The sequence below is a fragment of the Pipistrellus kuhlii genome, unplaced genomic scaffold (assembly GCF_014108245.1).
Source record: "Pipistrellus kuhlii isolate mPipKuh1 unplaced genomic scaffold, mPipKuh1.p scaffold_m20_p_31, whole genome shotgun sequence".
Lineage (NCBI taxonomy): Eukaryota > Metazoa > Chordata > Mammalia > Chiroptera > Vespertilionidae > Pipistrellus > Pipistrellus kuhlii.
In genome coordinates this window covers 5,924,707-5,946,499 of record NW_023425531.1, presented here as the reverse complement: position 1 = coordinate 5,946,499, position 21,793 = coordinate 5,924,707, and the positions used below count along the sequence as shown (strand labels likewise).

Sequence of the window (21,793 nt, the reverse complement as noted above, 5' to 3'; positions counted from 1 at the left end):
CTCCAAGATCTCTGTCCTTAGCTGTGTACACTGTCCTAGTCCCACACACTTCCTCAACCTTCCCATATACACCAGTGACCTCTCATGTAATGCCCCTAATTTATGAATAGTTTTGAAAATATATGTTTTTATTGATTTAAAATCAATAAAAGGAAGGGAGAGGAAGAGAGAGAAACATCAATGAGAATCATTGATCAGTTGCCTCCTGCATACCCCCAACTGGGGATCAAGCCTGTAATCTGGGCACGTGGACCCTTGAGTAGAATCAAACTTGGGACCCTTCAGTCTGTAGACTCTTCTATCCATTGAGCCAAACCGGCCAGTGCAACAGGTTTTTTTTTTTTAGTTTTTTAAAAATATATATATTTTATTGATTTTTTACAGAGAGTAAGGGAGAGAGATAGAGAGCTAGAAATGTCAATGAGAGAGAAACATCGACCAGCTGCCTCTTGCACACCCCCTGCCGGGGATGTGCCCCCAACCAATGTACATGTCCTTGGCCGGAATCGAACCTGGGACCCTTCAGTCCGCAGACCGACGCTCTACCACTAAGCCAAACCGGTTTCGGTGACAGTATTTTGTTAATATGCAATTTTAACGAATTTCAGGGAGGAGGGGGAGAGAGAGAGAAAAACATCAATGATGACAGAGAATCATTGATCGGCTGCCTCCTGCACGCCTCCTACTGGGGATTAAGCCTGCAACCCAGGCATGTGCCCTGACCAGGAATTGAACCGTGACCTCCTGGTTCATAGGTTGACATTCAACCACTGAGCTGTGCTGGCTGGGCAACAGTTTTAAATATTTAAAAAATTTTACCAAAAGCTGACAGTTCCCAGTCTGCCCCTGTCCCAGCTCTGGGGGACCAGCATGACCAAGCCCCGTTGTCTGAACTACAGCCTCTGGCTTCAGCCAGATTGGCCAGTCCTCCCCATATTTATGTCCACATCACGGTCTGAATTGAATCCAACTGATCCCTTTCCAGCCCCTCAACCTGTCACCTAATGTTCCCAGTTCATTGACCTTGGTTCTCAGTCACCCCTCACTAAACTGTTTTCCACGTCAATGAAGGCCACAGGTCGGGGCTCCTGGTCAGATTCCTGCGATCACCAAGGGACCTGGGGCTGGCACAAGGTAGGGATGAACGTGGGCATCTGTTTCCCTGTCAGCACTGGTGGATCAAGGGAGTGTGTCCCAAGTCCTGGCTGGCTCTGCCCCCTGCTGCTGGCTCAGCATGGCTTTAGCAGGTCACTCATTTCTCTGTAACAGAGGCTAGACTGAGGTGGCAGTCTGTGGCCTTGGCCCTGAACTCTGAAACATGAGCTCTCTCCTGGAGGGAGGCAGCATCCATTTGTTTCCTCAAATTCTCACTAATACCCTTGACTCAGCAAAGGTTAAGAAGCCCTCAGTGATTGACAGTCATCCTCCACCACAAATAAAACAATAACCCAGCTCTGGGACAGGCCACTGGCAGACTGGATCCATTATACTGTTCCATCTTTTAGGAGGTGGAGGTGGGGAGGGACACGTGGACTATATGTGCTCACATGTCATATGGAACTAGGAGCTGAGCCATTGGAGCCATTAGCCACATGTCCCTGCCCCCATATAGTGCTCCAGGCCCTGGTCATCTCTGCTGTGTGTCCTTCTGAGAGTCTCCAATGCCCTCTCCATGAGATCCTGCAGCACCTCAAGTCCCTGAATTGGGTCAGTTGTACTGACCAAGGTCAAACCTGCAGAAGCCAGACTTAGCCTGTGCTGGCCTGGGTCAGACCCTCAGCTGTCTTGGAACCCTCTTGATCCCCATGTGTTTACGGGACAACAGCCCAACCAGTCAGCTTCAGTGTCAAGGGCCATGGTTGGGCTGTGGTCCCAGGGTAGAACATCACTAGCTACGGACTGGGGAGGGGTCCCTTGGGACTGGGGCAGTAGAGTGGCCGTCAAGACCATGTTATGTCCACTGTCTCATTCTGGTGTCTGTCTCAAGCACCAGGAAGGGTGCAGCCAGGGCTAGGGCTCTATAGCTCTCTTCATCCTGAGGGTGTTGCTCGAGTCCTGCTCTAGTATGCACTGGCTGCACGTTGGTGGTGCGTGTGGAGAGAGCAGATGAGGCCTGGGCACCTTTGTCCCTGCCCTTGGTCCTGTTAGGGTCCTGGGAGCTCAGAGGAGCCATTGTGAGGCCCACCCTTGTGCACCGTCTGCCCTTCCCTGAGCCTGTATTTGAACTTCGTCCTCACTATCCATTTCCACCCCTTTGAACCTTCTGCCGGCTCCAGACTCCCTTCAAATCCCTCCTCCACCAACTGCCTCCAAGCTGGAGCTCTATGCCAGATGAACCCCCTTAGCCTTAACCCTGTGCTGTCCAGCATTCTGCCACAGCAAATCGGAGCCCTTACCAGCATTCTATTCTCACCCCCAAGTTAGAGCTGCAGGTTCAGGGCCCTTTCTCACCATCAGGTGACCCAGGCTTTGCCCCTGGGTAAGTGCTATCTGCTGGTGGCATCCTATCCTACAGGGGAGGCCCTTAAAGTTGGAGGCTCAGTCATGTGACCAGGTAGCTTAGGGTGGAGGCAGTGTGAAGTGTAAGTTCAGGGGGCTACCTAAGCAGCCTCTTTGCTCTGGGGCTCTGGATCCAGCCTGGCCTTCCCTGAGGAAGGACCCTTGTTGATCTGTGTTCTAGGCTCCCCTAGCTCCTGGGTCTTCTGGCCTTGGCAGTGGCCTCAGCAGCCTTTTGGGCCCCAGAGACCTGCCTTAGTCCTGGCCTCTTCAAGGGTCTTGAGGCTTATGCCTACTCCTGGCAGCCCTGTGTTCAGCAGGTATGGACTGGGCTGGGCCAGAAAGCTGGGCTTCCAGGTGGCCTTCTTAGAGACCGTGACCAGGTGGTGCTCATCCCAGGAACATTGGGACAGGCCAGGGGCTGTCACAGAGATGAGGTGTGAATTGCTCTCTGCTCTGCAGCACCCAGGAGTGATGCTGTGAACTTTCTGAGAAGTCCTAGTCTTGAGACATCTGGGAAGGCTTCACCAAAGGGCCTGGGGTGCAGGTCAAGGAAAGAGCAGGTGCAAGGTCACAGGTGTGTGGCCAACTTCTGCAGGGCCGGAGAGTGTCTGCTTAGCGTGGCCCAAGTCCCAGAGTCCTACAGGTAGAGGCATAAGATCTGTAGGCAGCAGAGCTGTGCCAGGGCCTTTGAAGGCTGAGAGGGCACTGTGTAATTGTGTGTTCAACGGATTAATCAGAGAACAGAGGAGAGGTTGGCAGTCAGAGATAGAGCTGGCAGGCCCTTTGGGGTTTGAGGTGGATCAAAAGCTTGGCTCTGTCCACCTGGGGTTGGGCAGTTCCTTCTCCTCTTCCTCCTATTGCTCTCACCCATTATTTTCTCATGAGACTAGGCCTGGCCTTCAGTCCCTGGGGCAAGCCTAACCTGAAGCCCTCCTCTTAGCAGGTCTGTAAGGACGCTGTTCCTGTCTCCACTGAGGGGTCAGACAGGGTATGGAGCAGCCTGGGACATGTCCCGAGAGGGACAGGGACCCTTTGCACTGGACACTCATGAAAAGAACACACACACACATGCAAGCACATAACAGCTAGTGCGGGAACAGCCACCATCCCACCATGCCTGATCTGACCCTCTGAGGGGACCCTGGCGTGGACCCATCAGAGGCGCTGCCTGCTCCCTCAGCTGTCAGGAGTGGCTTGGGGGTGGCGGTATCTAAAGGGGCTGGTTGCCATGGCTACCATAGGGTTCTGAGGCCGTCATCTGGTCCCTGCCTCAGCCAATCGGCGGTGGGAGCCCGAGCTGCAGCCTAGAGTCACGCTTCTTCCTCCCAGCCACACAGTGGCCAAGAGCAGGGACTCGCTTCCTGGAGTGGCTGAAAGTGCTCAGACGGACAGCCAAGCCCATCATGGCGGACCGCAGGATGATGGGGCGCGAGCAAGCACACAGAGCCAGGCAGGTGAGGTAAGCCGGGCGGGTGGATGGACTGGCGGATGGATGGGCAGGCGGACAGGTGGACATGCTCCCTGCTGCCCTTTGTTCTTATGGCCGAGGCCCTGCCCTCAGCCGACCCTGCCCTCTGCACCCTCACATGCACGTACACGCATAACCGCACCCTCATTCTGAGGCCTTCTCCCCAAATGTCCCAAGGAAGGGTCATGGGAAGAGAGACAAAGGAAACAGCACGAGGCAGAATGAATCCACCGTACTACGGTTCCGAAAATCGCTCTCATGGTCTTTCACATTAGATTTCACATGGAGGCGGCATCAAAGACCCCCAACTGGCCAGGCCCTTGGCATAAAGCCTGCCTGCCCCTCTCCCAGCCACCGTTCCCAGGACTAGGCGACAAGCCATGTGAGGTTTAAGGGACAATTTTTCGAGAGAGAAAAAAAAAAAAAAGTAAAAAAGTGAAAAGAAAAAAAAAAAGGGAAAAAACGTCCACCTATAATGGCGAGCGGCCAGCTCAAGATGGATCAGAGGAGCCAAATCCCATTACTCGGGACTTCAGAGGACAGGCCCGGAAAAGACAGCTGCGATTAAGAGCTTGTAAATGGAGTGTCCTTTGGAGATCAAAGAGGGACATGCTTTTGTGTTTATATGTGTGTGTCTGTGTGCGCGCAAGTGAGTGTGTGTGTGTGTGTGTGTGTGTGTGTAGAAACGTGCATCGTGGGGGTGGCTGCTGGGGGGCCGTGTGCCATGGCATGGGGAAGTCTGGAATGTCACCTGCTCATCAAGGCCATGTTGCTGTGTCCTTGGTGCTGTGTGGGCATGTGGACACGCCCAGGGGGACCGGGCTGGGTGTAGGCAAGGCCTGGTCTATACCACCCCCACCTGGCCTCATGCTGCCAGCACTCTAGAAAGGGGTCCTGGTTGGGCTTTGTTCCCTCCACCTGGGCCTCCACTTTCGCTTGGAGTCTGGTCCGTCCCCAAGTTCAGCCCAGATGGGCCCGGCAGAGCCAAGAGCACAGGCCCAGACACACACAGAGCTGGGTGTGAGGGCGGCGGTGGCTGCCTCTTATGACCCCAACTGCCACCCCACTTTTCACAGAGGCCAAGAGCTCCCAGATGGCCTGGCAAGCGTGTCCAGAGGTTCAAAGCTGTCGGCACGATTGTTAGGTTATTAGTTAAACTCTAAGAAGCAAATCTTTTAATCCACTGTGGCAAATCCAGTGCACTTTTGTTTGCCAGGACAGATTCCGCAGCAACAAAGGGGCCTGGGGAACCCCGGCATGCATAATCACATACTTATAACTTGGCAGTGGCCACGCAGGGCTCCTAGGCAGCAGAGAGAGACATAGCAGGACAGCAAAGTGCAGGATGGGCAGTAGAGGGGTCAGGGGTGTGCGCCGGCTGGCCTGACGGGCATGTGCTGTGGTGAGGGCAGCTGGCCTGTCTTCCATCACCGAGTTATGCAGCTACCAACTCGAGAGGTTGCCCCTGGTCCCTGGAACTGCAGGCTTGGGAGCAGGGGGGACTGAATGAGATCCATCAAGTGGGGAAAATAAACTGCAAAGGATCGTGAGAGCTCCCAGCACTGGGATGAAGTGGTCAGGGTGGGAAAGGGCATTCCAGGTGAGGGAAGTCCCCCTGGTGTGAGGGTCAGTGCAGCTGGAGGGAAGGCAAGTCCAAGACCAGAAGGGGAAGTGGCCCAAGGCCACTCAGGAAGGTGAGACTTCTTCTGCTGCTTCTAGAAGTCTGGCCGAGGCCCTTCAGGCACAATACCCTTTCACTGGGACAACACCTTTCCTAGGAAATGGGCCCAAGGTTGGGGGTGTCTAGCAGCTCTTTCTTCTGCTTGTGATGTGTCTGAGACACAAGATCTGGGGCCTCAGCCAGCCATGGGCTCTATCCCATGGCTCAGGCCCATTCACACAGAGTCGCACAGGGCCCTCTGAGGCCATTGGGGTTGGGTCAGGACTCTCACTTTGTTGAGGAGGATATTCTGGCTCAAAGAAGTACCTACCTTGCCCAGAGCCACCCGCTAGCAAGACACAGGCAGACTGTATCTCCAGAGAGCCAGGAGCTGGGCCAGCTCTGGCCATACCATCGATGTCCCTGAGACTCCCAAATAGGGGTGGTACTGGGTTGGTGGTAGGCATGCGACTCTCCCCTCCTCTTTCCCAGGCCCCTGTAGCTGGCAGGGAGCCTGATCCTCAACAGTCACCCTCTAGCCCTAAGCCTACTTGACTATCTCCTAGACCCGTGGACACATCCCTGGGGTCAGATTCCTCCAGAAAGGCTGTGGAGGAAGGTGTCTCTGCTGTGTCCCTCATCCTGGAGTGACAGGACCCCTCTCAGGACACTGAGGATGAGACCTGAGTTGGGGAGTAGGTAGAGGGCACCCTGGAATAGATAGTGCTACCCTTGGGGTTCACATACCTTCTGCCATGCCACTGCTTTTCTGTTGGCCTTGGGACCACCAGAGAGGTGGGGACTGTGTCATGTCTAATGGTGAGTTGTCCATGCAAGGGACATAGGATGGAGCAGGAACCATCGGGACAGAATGACATATAGCATCAGGGTTAGAAGGGGACAGTCATGCCAGATATCATGCATGCAGTGGTGGACACTGAGCTGACACTGGAGCCAGCTTGTTTGAGACGAAGCCCTGTTGCTATTTCTATAATTCTCCAGTTTGACGAGGCCAGGACCACTCCTGGGGCATCTGCCTCAGGCAATATCATCTGAAGGCTAGGTGAGAGAAATCCAAACAGCAAGAGGGATGCAAAATGTCTGGACAATATACCTGCCCACAGACATAGAGGGTGAGAGGAGTCAAATATGAGAGCAGGTGGGGGACTGCCTGATATAGGGTTGCCCAGGGGTGACCCCAGCCTGGAGTGCCCACACATCACTCCAGGAAGCTCGAGATGGCACCTTCTTATTGGTCCTGGGGCCCAAATTGAGGTGACTGCAGCAGTCATAGGGTAGTCCCCCACTCTTCCCACCCAATGGGTCAGTTCTGTCCTACCCTTCTCCCTCGTCCCGAGTCCTCACCCATTGGTCTTGCTTTGACTACTGAAAGGTTGACACCTGCTGCAGAGCTTTGTAGTCTTCATGTGATCATAACAGTGATATCATATAGAACTTCCTGAACACAGAATGGAACCCACTCCTAATTCTGCTCTGCAGCTATAACCTGGTATTATTACCCTGGGCCAGTTGGTTAGTCTTCTTCCCTTTCTTTCTTTCTTTCTTTCTTATTTTATTTTATTTTATTTATTTTATTTTATTTTATTTTATTTTATTTTATTTTATTTTTAAATTTAAGAACTCGTTCTCTGATTAGCCATTAGTTCCACAAAATTTTTATTTTATTTTATATATTTTATTAATTTTTTACAGAGAGGAAGGGAGAGGGATAGAAAGTTAGAAACATCAGTGAGAGAGAAACATCAATCAGCTGCCTCCTGCACACCACCCACTGGGGACATGCCTGCAACTAAGGTACATGCCCTTGACCAGTATCAAACCCGGAACCTTTCAGTCTGCAGGCCGATGCTCTATCCACTGAGCCAAACCGGTCTTGACAGTCTTCTTCCCTTTATATGCCCATGTTCTTTTTTTATTTTTTATTTTTATTGTCCACTGAATTTATTATTATTATTATTATTATTTATTGTTTGAAGTAATACAAATAGTAGTACATATATCTCCTTTTTTTTCTCCCCCCGGCCTCCTCTACCCCTCAGTACATACCCTCACCTACCCACCTACCCTGCCCCAGTGTCTTGTATCTGTTGGTTATGCTTATTGCCCATGTTCTTTATTCACAAATACAGGAATCCTGTGTGTGCACTCTCCTAGCTTTTCTTCTTGGTGTTATATCTTGCGATGTGCAATGGTTCCACGTCCTTGGTTGGCTTAAAGTGGAGGCTCAGAACAATACCTGATCCCTTCCCAAGTTCAAAACTGATGGAAAAAGGACACAAGGAGGAGAGACAGAGGCCAGGGCTAAGCTTATGGTTGGGAAGGCGGCTGGCCAGCATTGCTGAAGCTGTGCTCCAAACGGAAGTCCACTCCTCTCTCCTCAGAACGGGATGAGCCAACGCCTCCCTCCCCCTACCTGCTTATCCACTCCTACCTCCCTCACTGTGGTCTGGGCTGAGGGTCCAGGGAATGGACAGCCTGAAAGGGGCTCAGTCTGAGGCTACCACCTCCACCTCCCTGTAAAAGTTGGAATCAGTACACTTCTTCCTTGTCCTTCCTCTGCACAGTATCCCATCTCTGAGGCTAGTCTCCTGCTGCTGGTTTTCACCATCCTGCATTGGGCCCTGCACACAAACACACACACATACACACACACACACCCTCCGCCCCCTGCCATGCCTCAACATACCTCCTTGGTGCATCTGGGATCTCTTTTTATAAATTGTCTTCCTCAGCCAAGTGCATGAACACATGTAAGTCTTCAAAGACCATTTTATTTCAAAATGTTCCTTTTATGTCTAAATTGAAGAAAAGAATTTCATTCCTGCTCCTAAGGTTTTTGTTTAGTCCTAGAGAGCCTGAACAAATGTCATCTACAGGTAATCAAATCCAAAGTCCTGCTCCCAGGGATGGGGAGTTCATTTTAAAGGGCCTTTGTAATGAAAAGGGGGTGCTTGATCTCGGAGTTGACCTGTTCAGAACAGAGATTTCTTTTTTTCTTTTTTTTAAATAAAATTTTATTGATTTTTTACAGAGAGGAAGGGAGAGAGATAGAGAGCTAGAAACGTCGATGAGAGAGAAACATTGACCAGCTGCCTCTGAGATTTCAGTAGATGTATCTGGTTTCAGCTTTAGGTGGTTGATGCAATCTCCCTGCCAGGTCATCTCTGCGTCATTGCAGGTCCCTAGTGTTGCCCTTCCTGCCTCCCTCTCTTCAGAGTCTTCCCAGAACTTTCTCCTCTGGTCTCCTTCCCCCCACCCTGCTGGTAACCTCCCCTCCATGACCACAGCCATAACACACTGTAGAGTGCTGGTGCATTATCTCCAGGCTTTCTGACACCCTTCCTGTCCCTGCAGGGCAGGGACCCTGAGGAGCCGGAGGCCCGAGGGCCCTGTTCTGGTCCCAGGGCCTGGGGACATCTGCCATCATGGGCCAGGAGGAGGACGGAGGTGGGCACAACCCCAGAAGCCTGGCCTGGCCGCAGCTGCTCTTCAGAACCAAGGCAAGTGCTGGGGCCCGTGACTAGGAGAGGGGAAGTGGCCTGAGGATCATTGTGTGGGGTGTGCTGCTGTCTGTCCAGTCTACCCAGGACTCCTGCACCCACACTGACCCTAATATGCCATGAAGGCCACCCATTCTGTCTCCTCTAAGCCTCTGAGGCTGAACAGGGGAGAGGAGGGGCTGCAGGGGCACCTACTGTGGGGCCTGAGGCCATCCTAGCAAGTGAGAGGGACACCCACTGCCAGACTCTAGTGGGGCCAATGTGGGTTCAGGCGTACAGCTCCTAAAATATGCTGTCCTCTCCACAACCTCTGCCCCTGCCCAGCCAGCTTCTAGGCAAGGTGATGGCTCTTAAAGGTGGCCTGGGTCCTCAGCAGACTGGGGATACTTCCAGTGGCCTCCATCACTCACTGCTCCCCTTTCCTACAAAATCCTGGGCACTGGGTGCTTTGTTGAGTCTTGGGAGAGGCAGGCACCACTGGTGGGCAGCTGTGTGGGAGGTTGGCTGGTGGCTCAGGCAGCCCTGAGCCAGGATTTCTGCTTCTGCCTGGGTGATATATACAAGGTGATGGTGGGCAATAAGGGTGAGCAGTGTTCAGGAGATGTGTTGACATCAGAGGTGACCTGGGGGCAGCTTAGTGGAAGCATGAAGTAGGCAAGAGCCCAGAGGTGCCCAGGAGTGTGTGGTGTAGAGAAAAACCACCAAAGGGGCCTGAAGGGCTGTGTGCACCAGAGAGCAGGCTGTTGGGGAAGGAATGAGTGGAGGAAGTGTTGGGGAACCCTGGGACAAGAAGAGGTGAGCCGGTCCTTAATGTGGCTGGAGTGGCAGCATCCTTGTCTGTACAATAGCAGTATAGATGTCCCCTGAGGGCTGCCAGTAACATTTCTCCATGTGCTAAGCCCAGCGCTTTGCAGGGGACAGGGTCTTGGGTGGTCCATAGGTGGTGGCAGAAGCAATTCTTTAGGGGCAGTAATCAATTCTGGGTGCCATCATCTTTCCCTCAGGGAGGGATGGTGGTGGGGGTATGCAACACAGATTTGGCAGCAGCTGGGCTTACAGGTTAGGCAGAAGCTGCCATGGTGACAGTGATGGGGAGAGGGATGGTGAGTGCAGGGATCAGGACACCCAGAAGCCTGTGTTTTCAGGCTGGTCTGGGCAAGGGAGGCCCGCAGGCAGTGATGGGAAGGGGAGCCCTTGTCTGGACCCTAGATGGTGCCTGGAAGAAATTGAGGCAAGTGGTCCCAGCCAAGGTGGGGCTTCAGCAAGCCTCAACCCACAGCTCTTTGGAAGTTGGGGCTCCTGATAAGTGACAGCTAGCATTTATTTGATGCCTAATACTATCGGATGTGTGCCCTGGCTTTGAGTCCAGATTGCCTGAGGACTCAGGGAAGGCAGAGCCCAGACCACCTCCTCAGCGTCCTGGCCAGCTGGGGGGAAGTGGGCATGAAGAAGGGAGAATCACGGGCTGGACATCACCAGGGGTTCAGCCTGGCTCTGCCCTCTAAGTGCCCTACTCCTGGACACCTGCTCCCTTCGGTGCTCTGGACACTTGTGAGGGTCTTGCTGTCCAGGGCCAGCCAGCCCCAAGTTCTCCAGTCCCTCTAGTTAGCCCGTCCGTCCACCGGTGCACGAGCTTGCCCCGAGGGCCTGTGGGTGCTAACTTTGGTATAACCCTAATCTGGCTGGTGGACATCGTGTGGGAGGCAGAAAAGGACTGCAACCCGGTATGCACCTTGCGGAACCGGCCATTAGCTTGATGCACCAGCCCAGGCCTTCCTGGTGACCACAGTCTTTAAGGAACCTCGCGGGGGGCGTCTCCACATGCCACTTTGCCCTCTTCCAGGTCCCCTTCTACAGTGTCATAGCTTCGCCCCCGCCCCCGCCCCGCCCATAGCAGCGCATTTAACCACGCCCACTCACTCCGGCCCCGCCTTACGTCCCAGGTCCGCCTGAACGCTTTTGGTCGCGCCTCAGAGCTCAGGGCCAACCCATTCGCCCAGTCCCCGCCCCCTCGACCGAGGCCCCACCTCCACGATCTTAGCCCCGCCCACCGCTCTGGCTCCGTCTCTCTCCGCCCCGCAATCACGTTCTCGGCCTCGAGCACGTGACCCGGCCCTGCCTCCTTGTCCGAAGCTCCACCCCCAAATGTGGAGACCCTCCCCCACTCTCTCCGCCTAATCCCTGCGCTCCGGCTCAGTCCCGCGCTCTCTGGGCCCAGTTCTCACTCTTGGCCCCGCCCCCACGTTTTTGGCCTCGCCCCCACGTTCTCGACCCACCCCCAGGCCTCCGTCCCGCCCCCATGCTCTCGGTTCCACCCCACGCTCTCCGCCCCGCTTCACGCTCCGGTTCCCGCCCCCACGCTCCCGGCCTTTCCTAATCTCGGGCCCCGCCCCTAGCCCGGCCCCGCCCCCGCACTTCCGGGCGGCGCCGGCGGGGGCGCTCGGGCCTGGGCTTCGGCACTCTGGGCTTGGGCTCCCCGCTCGGGGGAACGATCGCTGCCGCCGCCGCAGGACCGGCCGGAGTCGGGCCGGACTCGTGTCCTCGCGGAGCAAGCCGGCGAGAGTGGGCGGCCGGCGTCGGCGGCTCCGCCGCGGCCTGCCTGCGCCCGCCTCGGGGCCGCCGCGCCGCCGCCGCCGCCGCGATGGGGGCCGCCCCGGGCCGCGCCCCCGCCCCGTCCCGCCCGCCGCGCCGCCGCTGAGCGCATGGGCCGCGCCGCGCCGCGCCGAGCCGCGCCGCCTCGGGAGCCGGGCCCGGGGCCCCGCCGCCGCCGCCGCTGCCGCGCGCGGGTGAGTAGAGTGGGTAGGTCGCGCATTCCTGAGGGGCGCGGGCCAGTGCGGCCGCCTTTTGTAGGCCGCGCAGGCCAGGCCGGGCGCGGGACCCGGAAGAGGGGCTCGTCGAGTGCGGGCCCCGAGCAAGTGCGGGGAGGCTTTGCGGTTCGAGAGCGTGTGAGGGGAGGCTGTGCGGGCCGGGAGTGTGTGCGGGGAGGCGTGCTGGAGTGCTCAGGCTGTGCACGGAGGGTGTGCGGACTGCGGTGATGTTCGAGGAAGGTGTGTGTCTAAGGCCGGGAGGGCAGGTGTGTCAGAGAGTGGGTGCCAGCAGGGGGTAGAGAAGACCAGGGACGGTAACCCCGGGGGGAAGAGTGCTGCGTTTGGTTCAGGAAGGGCAGACTCCTGCTCTAGGTGAGTGGAAGGGTGTAAGGAAGACCCAAGATTCCGAGAAGAGGTGGGGATTCCTCCTGGAGGAGCCTGGGTCTGCAGCTGATGTGTTTGATTGGATGATGCCAGGTGCGTGTTGTGGTCTGTGGGTTTAGGCATGTTTCAGGGTGGGGGTAGCGTGCAGAGTAACTGCTGGGGTGAGACTTTGTGTGCAGGGACTCTGGAGAGGCTGGACAGAAGGAAAGTCTCTTTTTCCTAACTCCAGCAAACAGTAGGAATGAGTGAGTGCGAAATCCAAGGAGAGCTCTCCCTCTGAGGCAGAGGTGCCTTAGGCAGGGTCCGGCTGCTGGTTTATCTGAGTGGCTGTACTCTTTCAGGTTGATGCACCCAAACTCTGTCTTGAGAGTCTTAGATTCTACCTTCACATCATATTTTGGAATGCATCTTCCATGAAACCAGAGCAGGACAGCCAGGGCAGTGAAACTTAGTTCGGCACTAAGGACAGTAGAGAAAGGTAAATCAATTCTCTTGGAATTTTTCTCAGTTCACCTCTCAGATTTATAGAGCTCTTAATTATGCATCTCAGCCTCTTATTTGCTCCCACTTATGTTCTCTGCGTCTTCAGGAAGAGTCTTAAGCATCCTTGGACCCACAGGGCTTGTTTTAGAGAACACACACAGTCTAAAATCTGACCTTCCAAGATAACAGTATCAGGGGTTCACTTAAAAAAATTTTTTTTTATTGATTTCAGAGAGGAAGAGAGAGAGAGAGAGAGAAACATCAATGATGAGAGAGAATCATTGATTGGCTGCCTCCTGCACTCATCCTACTGGGAATCAAACCTGAATTCAGAATGGAACCTGGGACCCTTCAGGCTGCAGGCCAATGCTCTATCCACTGAGCAAACCGGCTAGGGCTGGGGGTTCATTTTTAAGAACTTATGTTCAGGAATAAGGATGGGGAAGCATATACAGTACAGTGTTTCTTATCAGGTGTTGGTGTGTCTTGGATTTTTAATTTCACAAAAGCTAGGTGGACTTTTTTTTTGGTTACATTGGTTATTTAAAATTTAGGTCGTGGTGGGGGAATGGATTACATGTAAAACGGTAGCCCTTCATCTTTCAAGAGTTTAATTAATGGACGGTTGGGAAAATGTCAGTCATGTTGTAGGACTTCCACACTCCATATAAATAAACAAGACGATCAAAAATTATATTTGAGCCAAATAAATAAATATATACACATCAATAGCATTGAGCTGGCTGCTATGGTACCCAGGGGGTATGTCATCTTGGCAGTGATCAAAGTAGACTTTAAATGTGGTATCAGAATTGTAGATTCCTTTCATGGAATCCCTTTATTGATGGTGGTTATATGCTGTTGGTCAGATTCAGTGCTTGTGGGGATTTACTCTAACCTGAATTAATGTAACTGCTTTATGTGTGGTATGTACATGTGTGCACACCAAATACTTGGTGTGCTTCTCTGTGGAAACCTGGAGGTTGTGGGAATTGGAGCACATTTTTATAACATCAGTTATTTGGGGAAATGTTCATGTGCTTCCAGAAACACCAAAGGTCTTCTGTCAGTTGATAGCTAAAATAGATATGAATTATAAGAAATGTTTCTTTTGGGCAATGAAAAATAGTGTAAAATGATTAGGGAAACTTGTTCACATGTGAGTTAAAATGTCAGTCTTTTAAGATAGACTGGTAATAAAGGGCTAAATCTTGAATTTACTGCTGTTTCTATAACATAGTAGTTCAGCATCTGTAAAGAGGTAACATTTGGCATCTGTTGCAAGTGTCATTTCCCTTTATGTCAATGAATTAATTATTTATTGGTATGCATTAGTCGCCAGACCTTGTGTTAGGTGCTGTGAGTCCTGCAGAAAATGTTTGAATTAGATTGCTACAGATCATTTACATAGAAGTCATAGCACCTTAAGAGAAAGTGACAGATTCATAAGTAGCTTTCCATTCCATCACAGTGACTTGGTTCTCTCTTAATGCCAGTGAACTACAGAGTATCTCTAGCTCAGGGGCTGTGTGCAGGCCCTCTCCCCTGAAATGGTGTCCTGGACAAGACGACATTAGACATCCACAATCTGGTATGGAGCTGAGACATACAGGTATTCATTCTGTGTTGAAGTGGTCCATGAACAGCAGGGTGCCACAGCACACCGGTCTTGACCTTAAGAACAGGCTGTTTCTGCTGAGGCTGAAATTAAGCCTACCCATTCATTTTCATAAAAAGTCATTAGCTGCAGAAATGTCATTTGGTGCACATAATTGTGACCTCCATCTCTGGATGCTTTTTAATCTAGCCTTTAGCAGCGATTGGTGGGTGAAGTGTGTGCAGTGTGAGAATGCAGGAGTTGGGAAAGGATTACATGTAGGCCAGGGCCCAGAGTGGAGTGATGGCAGAGAGAGCTACCCTTTGTGCTGGTACCAGATTTTAGGGTTTTATTTTGCTGCTTCTGGCTTTTTCAGTGCTCCAGGCATGTTGGACCTGACATGCTTCTCTCCATCCACCTCTAGGCAGGCCATTTACATCCTGGCAGTCACCCTCTTGGCCAGGTTGCGAGGCATGGCACAAGCTTGTGATCCCCCACAAGGATGTGTCAGGGAGGACCAAAGACATGGCAGGGTGCTGATCCAGGGCAGTCTTCCCTCAAACCTCAGGCAGACTTGTAGCAGCAGCAACAAAAACCCTCATGGTTCCCTGACTTCTAAAAGAGTGAGTGGTTTGGTGTTTAGTTTAAAAAGTTAAATCATGTGAGTTGTTACGCTTCCTTCCCTAAAAGTTATAATTGTATTGGATTTCATTTTTTCCATACCTTTTCTGTCCCTCAGTAGGATACTCTCATTATAAGCAAGGTTTTAAAGGTACAGTGCAGCTTTCTGATGGGAGCATTTTTAAGATTGTCCACATTGGTGACTTGAGAAGTCGTGCGTGTGTGTGAATGTGGGTGGTGTCCTTTGCTCACTCACTTGAAGATGCTGAAGGTGACCCAAAATTAACTGCTCTTATAGGCATATATTGAGCGTTAGAAGAACAACTCATTGTATGTTTGCACATGTGAGGCATACTATTATAAGTATGAAGTGATGGAGTGGGCAGAATGCACAGTGGCTGAGGACCTAGAGAATGTCGGGTGCAGACACAACTGCCCACCTAATGGTGTGTGATGTGCCATCCTTTCTGTATCTGAGTCTCACAGTGACCCATGGGGCAGGTAGGGTGGTCATCTTTAGTTCACATGTGAGGGATCATCTTTCACCCAAGTTTGTACAGCTAGGAGGACTAGAAGCACCTTTTTCCTCCAGTCCTCCTGCCTTCCTGAAGCTTGCAGAGAACTGGCCGCTCAGCTCTGTGGCCAAGATGGGAGGTCCCCAGGCTTCTGGTCTCCGTCATGTTTTCACAGACGACACTTGAAGGGTGTGGGCTCTCTATTTCTTAACACAGAGGAATTCTTGTTGTTGTAAAAGTTTCCATTAATGGTTTTAATAAGCAAAACCTTATGATGAAAGGTTGCAAATTTAAAAGGAATTTCTGGCTTTGAGTTCGAGTGGGAGGGCATCATTGCAAGTCTTGTCTTGAGAAAACCTCTATGGTCATGTTTCCATGGACCCACCTTTCCTAATCCTTGTCCTCTTAATGGTTTCAACAGGACAGATTGATTCACTTTGGAGCTATAAGTACTGATGTATTAGGGTGCAGCGCTCATTGTTCATTGACGCAGAGTCTCAAAATGAATATTCAAGAGCAGGGTTTCCCCTTGGACCTCGCAAGTTTCACCGAAGATGCCCCCAGACCTCCAGTGCCTGGTGAGGAGGGTGAACTGGTGTCCACAGACCCCAGGCCCGTCAGTCACAGCTTCTGCTCTGGGAAAGGTGTTGGTATTAAAGGCGAGACTTCAACAGCCACTCCAAGACGCTCAGATCTGGACCTGGGGTATGAGCCTGAGGGCAGTGCTTCACCCACCCCACCGTACTTGAAGTGGGCCGAGTCATTGCACTCCTTACTAGACGATCAAGATGGGATAAACCTGTTTAGGACTTTCCTGAAGCAGGAGGACTGTGCTGACCTGCTGGACTTTTGGTTTGCCTGCAGCGGCTTCAGGAAACTGGAGCCCTGTGACTCAAATGAGGAGAAGAGACTGAAGCTGGCCAAAGCTATTTACCGAAAATACATCCTTGATAACAATGGCATCGTATCCAGGCAAACTAAGCCAGCCACCAAGAGTTTCATAAAGGACTGCATTATGAAGCAGCTGATTGATCCTGCCATGTTTGACCAGGCCCAGACTGAAATCCAATCTACCATGGAGGAGAATACTTACCCCTCATTCCTCAAGTCTGATATTTATTTGGAATACACGAGGACAGGTGCAGAGAGCCCAAAGCTCTGTAGTGACCAGAGCTCTGGGTCAGGGACAGGGAAGGGCATATCTGGATATCTGCCCACTTTGAACGAAGACGAGGAATGGAAATGTGACCAAGACATAGATGAAGATGATGGCAGAGACCCTGCTCCCGCCGGCAGGGTGACACAGAAGCTGCTCCAGGAAACAGCTGCCCCTCGGGCCTCCTCAAGTAGACGGTACAGCGAAGGCAGAGAATTCAGGTGAGTCAAACACAAGCTCACCTCCCAGAGGGAGAACTGGCAAGGAAAGGTGCTGGTAAGGAATGGTGTTGTCTTTCAACCCCAAGTGGGTGTACTCCTGTTGCCATGGGTACATTGTGGTTTTAGTTCTTAGTCATGATATCTTCACATTTGTCATTAGATGTTTTTAACATTTTTATGTTGAGGATACTTTGAGAACAGACTAGCCTTGGCCTGTGTTGCTCAGTGGTTAGAGTGTTGACCCCATCACCAAAGGGTCACAGATTCGATTCCTGGTCAAAGGCATGTGCATGCCCTGTTGCAAGTTTGATCCTCAGCCCCAGTCAGGGTGCATATGGGAGGCAACCAACCAATGTGTCTCTATCACATTGATGTTTCTCTCTGTTCCCCCCAATTCTTCTAAAAATCAACAGAAAAAATATCCTCATGTGAGGATTAACAACAGCAGCAAAAATAATGACTAAAGTATGATGGAAAAATAAAATAAAGGGAAAAAAAGGACAGACTAAATATATAGCTTTCTAAGTCATTTGGAACATAAGAATTCTTTGAAGTTGTGACATTTACACCTTGTTAGCAGTAAAATTTGTATCCTCTTGCATAGAAGGTGGATTTACCTGGTAGGGGTAGTCCTTCTGGCTTAATAAAGGGAGGTGTGGACATTTAGATACATCAATACTTAGAGAATTCTGAATCATTGTATTTTATAATGGTCTAAGATTTTTCTTAGAGGCTGGGAAATGGTGGCGAGGAGGCTGTCAAGCAGCAGGTTGTCTGAGCACTTTGGGAACTTTTGTGGTTGCTTTTCTAGAATTGGGCTTTTTTTCCTTGCCAGCAAAATGTATTAGTGCTTGTGTGTGTGTGTGTGTGTGTGTGTGTGGTCAGTGCCCAGCAGCCTGGGGGCATTCTTTGCATGTTAGGCACATATGCAACTTTGGAGATATGAAGTGGTGCTATCAAGAAGTTGTTACAACTTAGAAAACTCGTTTCTTCATACTCTTCTTGGTAACCCCTTTTGTGGATACTAGAGGTATATTTGGGCATAGTTGGAGCCTGTTGCTGATGTTAGCAAATATTAGCAGGGCTCTTTTGTTTTCCACTCATTTCCCCATAGCTGGTCTAGAGACTACTGCAGGTGAAACTTTGAAAGCCCGGAATTGGCGTGACCCTGTTGATTTCATCAAGATTCTGAAAATACATCCCCAGGTGCTGGAATTCTGACATGGAGTTTTTAAAAACTTGGATCATTTATTCAGACTTACTGTGACAGAGAAATTGATACTTGCTAATAAACACAGGATCAGACATTTTTAAGGTATAACTATCCTTCAAGCGATGTGATTCAGGATATGCTCTTTTTTTGTTGTTGCTCCTCACCCAAGGATATTTTTTCATTGATTTTTAGGGAGAGTAGAAGAGAGAGGGAAAGAGAGAGAAACACTGATGTGAGAGAAATATATCGATTGGTTGCCTCCTGCATGAGCCCTGACCAGGGTTCAGGCCGGATGAGCCTATAACTAGAATCGAACCCAAGGATCCCTTGGTCCACAGGCTGGCTCTCTATCTACTGAGCCAAACTTTGAGATAGTTTTTGTATGCCTTTTTGCTACTCTCTTTAGCTAAACGCTGTTGGTTTAGCAAGGTTTTTATTTCTTTATTTGGAATTTAAAAAAATATATATATATATTTTATTGATTTTTTTTTTTTTTACAGAGAGTAAGGGAGAGGGATAGAGAGTTAGAAACATTGATCAGCTGCCTCCTGCACATCCCCTACTGGGGATGTGCCTACAACCAAGGTACATGCGCTTGACTGGAATCAAACCTGGGACTCTACAGTCCCCAGGCCAATGCTCTATTCACTGAGCCAAACCAGTTAGGGCTATTTGGAATTTTTATAGGTGTTTATTTGAACCAAAACTGTTGACATATGCCAGGGAATAAAGCTTTTAAGCAAGCTTTTTAGACTAGAGTATATCATAAAATCCTGTTAAGGCTAATAACTGACAAAGTTTTAAAAACTTCACCTAAAAGTTTTCATAATTGATTAGAACAATTTTAAGATGGGGTTAGATTTGAGGCCTGGGATTCAGGGGGGAAAAAAAATGGAGCTTAATTCTGATTTCTAACAAAATATTCCTGAGGGCTACTCCTCCTCCAACCATCTCCAGTCTGTACACTTTTCGGTTCTTAAACAACTTTGCTCTTTCTTTGGTTCTACTTGTTATAACGAGTCCTTGCTATCAGATTAATAGAATGTGTTGACTCTGCCCATCTGATAGTATCTTATCTAATAAAGAGGGAATATGCTAATTGACCCTCAAGCTGTCACAAAAGATGGCAGCTCTCCCAGCCAACCAGGAGGGAATATGCCAATTCACTGCTCTGCCTTCAAAGATGGCAGCGCCCACAGCCAATAAGGAGGGAATGTGCTAATTGACTGCCTGCCCTCAAAGATGGCGGCGCCCAGTCCCCTCAGTCCTACCACGGTGGCAGTTCCGCAGCAAGATCGTTGCATGTACCTGCCTCTGGAGTCCCCCAGTCCTCTCAGCCCCCCAGCCGCCCAGGGCTGGCCTGAGGTGCAGGCAAGCCTCAGATTGGGGCTGCCCAGCCACCAAGGGCCACCCGAGGCTCAGGTAACCAGGGCCAGCCAAGGCTTGCATTGCTGGCAGTGGCAGCAGCAGAGGTGTGTTGGGGGCATAGCCTTCCCCTGATCGCTGGGTCACCTCCCACCCCTGAGGCTCCCGGACTGTGAGAAGGGGCAGGCTGGGCTGAGGGATACCCCCTCCAGTGCATGGATTTTCATGCACCGAGCCTCTACTTCAGCTATGAGGACTGTGGCACACTTTGTTTTTAACATGCCTGTCCTGAGCTGCTGGTGGTGAGGGAGCCTGGAGTCCTGTCTACAACAGGATATTTTCCCATTTGAAGTTGCCTATGGTGCTTTTGTTTGTGGAGAATCTCCGATGTTGGGTAATCATTTATGAGCACTGACAGGATAGAGTTCACATTTCACTTGTTCTGTGGGATGTGCAGTTAGGGTGCACTAGTTGGAAGTCACAGAAACTCCAATCCACTCTGACTTAAACAGGGAAGGGGATTGGCTGACTCAGATGAAAAATGAAAAATCTAGAGGCAAGGCCAACTTCAGGTATGGTTTGATCTGTATTCCAGCCATTTTTCTTTTTAGGACTTCATTTTTTTTAGAGCAATTTTAGATTTCCAGCAAAATTGAGATGAAGGTACAAAGGCTTTCCATATATTCTTAGCCCAACACATGCACGGCTTCTCCTATTGTCAACAACTCCCACCAGAAGTATATTAATTGCAGCTAATGAACCTATATGGACACATCATAATCATCCACAGTTCGTAGTGTTCATTAGAGTTCACTCTTGGTAGTGTACAGTCTATGGATTTGGACAAATGTATAATGACATGTACCTACCATTATTATATCATATAGAGTATGTTCACTGCCCTAAAAATCCTCTGTTCTCCACCTATTTCCCTCCCTCCTAACTCCTGGCAACCACTGATCTTTTTATTGTCTCTATAGTTTTGCCTCTTCCAGAATGTTATATAGTTAGAATCATATAGTGTATAGCTTTTTAAAATTGGCTTTTTCACCAAAACTGGTTTGGCTCAATGGATAGAGTGTCGGCCTATGGACTCGGGTCCCAGGTTCGATTCCGGTCAAGGGCATGTACCTTGGTTGTGCAGGAGGCAGCTGATTGATGTTTCTCACTTTCACCTCCTTTGGGTACATACCCAAAAGGAGTGCAATTGCTTGATTGCATGGTGGAACAGGTTTAGTTTTTCTTTTTTAAAATATATTTTATTGATTTTTTTTTTTTTTTTTTTTTTAATAGAGATGAAAGGAGAGGGCTAGAGAGTTAGCTGATGCTTTATCCACTGAGCCAAACTAGTTAGGGCCTGGTTTCTTTTCTTTTTAATACTTTTTAAAATTTATTTTTAGAAAGGGATGAAGAGATAGGAACATCAGTGAGAGAGAACCATCATTGATTGGCTGCCTCCTGCACATCCCCTACTGGTGATTGAGCCTGCAACCTGGGCATGTCTGACTGGGAAATCAAACCAGTGACCTCTTGGTTCATGAGTTGACGCTCAGCCATCCACACCAGCTGGGGTTTCTTCATTTTTGCCTCTGCTTTCCTGTGACCACTTTCAGTAGCCTGCTTTCAGATTGGCTACTTTGTGTTGGAGGTAGCTGCCCAATGGGCTCCCTTTTATAATATTAAAAGGGTAATATGCTAATTAGACAGGACGTTCAACTGGCCATCCTTCCGGACAAAGCTGCTGCGGCAGGGGGAGGGCAAGGCCCTAGCAGGAATTTCATGCATTGGGCCTCTAGTGTTTTATAAACAAACTATGGCCCGGTGCACGAAATTCATGCACATTAAAAGGGAATTAGAAGAAAGCTTTTAATATTGCTATTTGCCCTTTCTCTATAATAGAAGTGTCAGAGATGAAAGAAAATTAGTAAAATGTATATGAAAATCTCCCTCCTGTCAGAGTCTGGGGCATACCTCGGGACCTAGAGCCAAGTCTCCACCCACCATCCACATGCACTTCCAAAACATAGGAGAGCCCTGACCATTTTGGCTCAGTGAATAGAGGGTCGGCCTTCAGACTTGGGGATCCCGGGTTCAATTCTAGTCAGGGGCATGTACCTTGGTTGGAGGTGCATGCCCATTGGGGAGTATGCAGGAGGCGGCTGGTAGATGTTTCTCTTTCATCCATGTTTCTGACTCTATCTTTTTGTAAAAAAATCAATAAAATATATTAAAAAACACACACATATACACACACAAAATAAACACAGGAGACCCAGCTGGCCC

General features: G+C 50.4%; 1 protein-coding gene across 7 annotated transcripts in view; it reads left to right on the top strand.

Annotated features, from left to right (window-relative positions):
- Positions 1-11,577: 11,577 nt before the first annotated feature.
- The window catches only part of AXIN1 (axin 1), an 81,406-nt gene continuing 71,190 nt past the window's right edge, over positions 11,578-21,793 (top strand). For 3 of the 7 annotated variants that reach the window (XM_036460282.2, XM_045570305.1, XM_036460283.2), the window contains exons 1-2: positions 11,865-11,934; positions 15,977-16,932. In XM_036460282.2, coding sequence (XP_036316175.1) covers positions 16,058-16,932 — 875 coding nt within the window. In that variant the 5' untranslated portion in view covers positions 11,865-11,934; positions 15,977-16,057. Of the gene's footprint in view, positions 11,705-11,861; positions 11,935-15,976; positions 16,933-21,793 lie in introns of those variants that run through there. The other 4 variants (XM_036460286.2, XM_036460287.2, XM_036460289.2 and 1 more) reach the window with 4 other exon arrangements.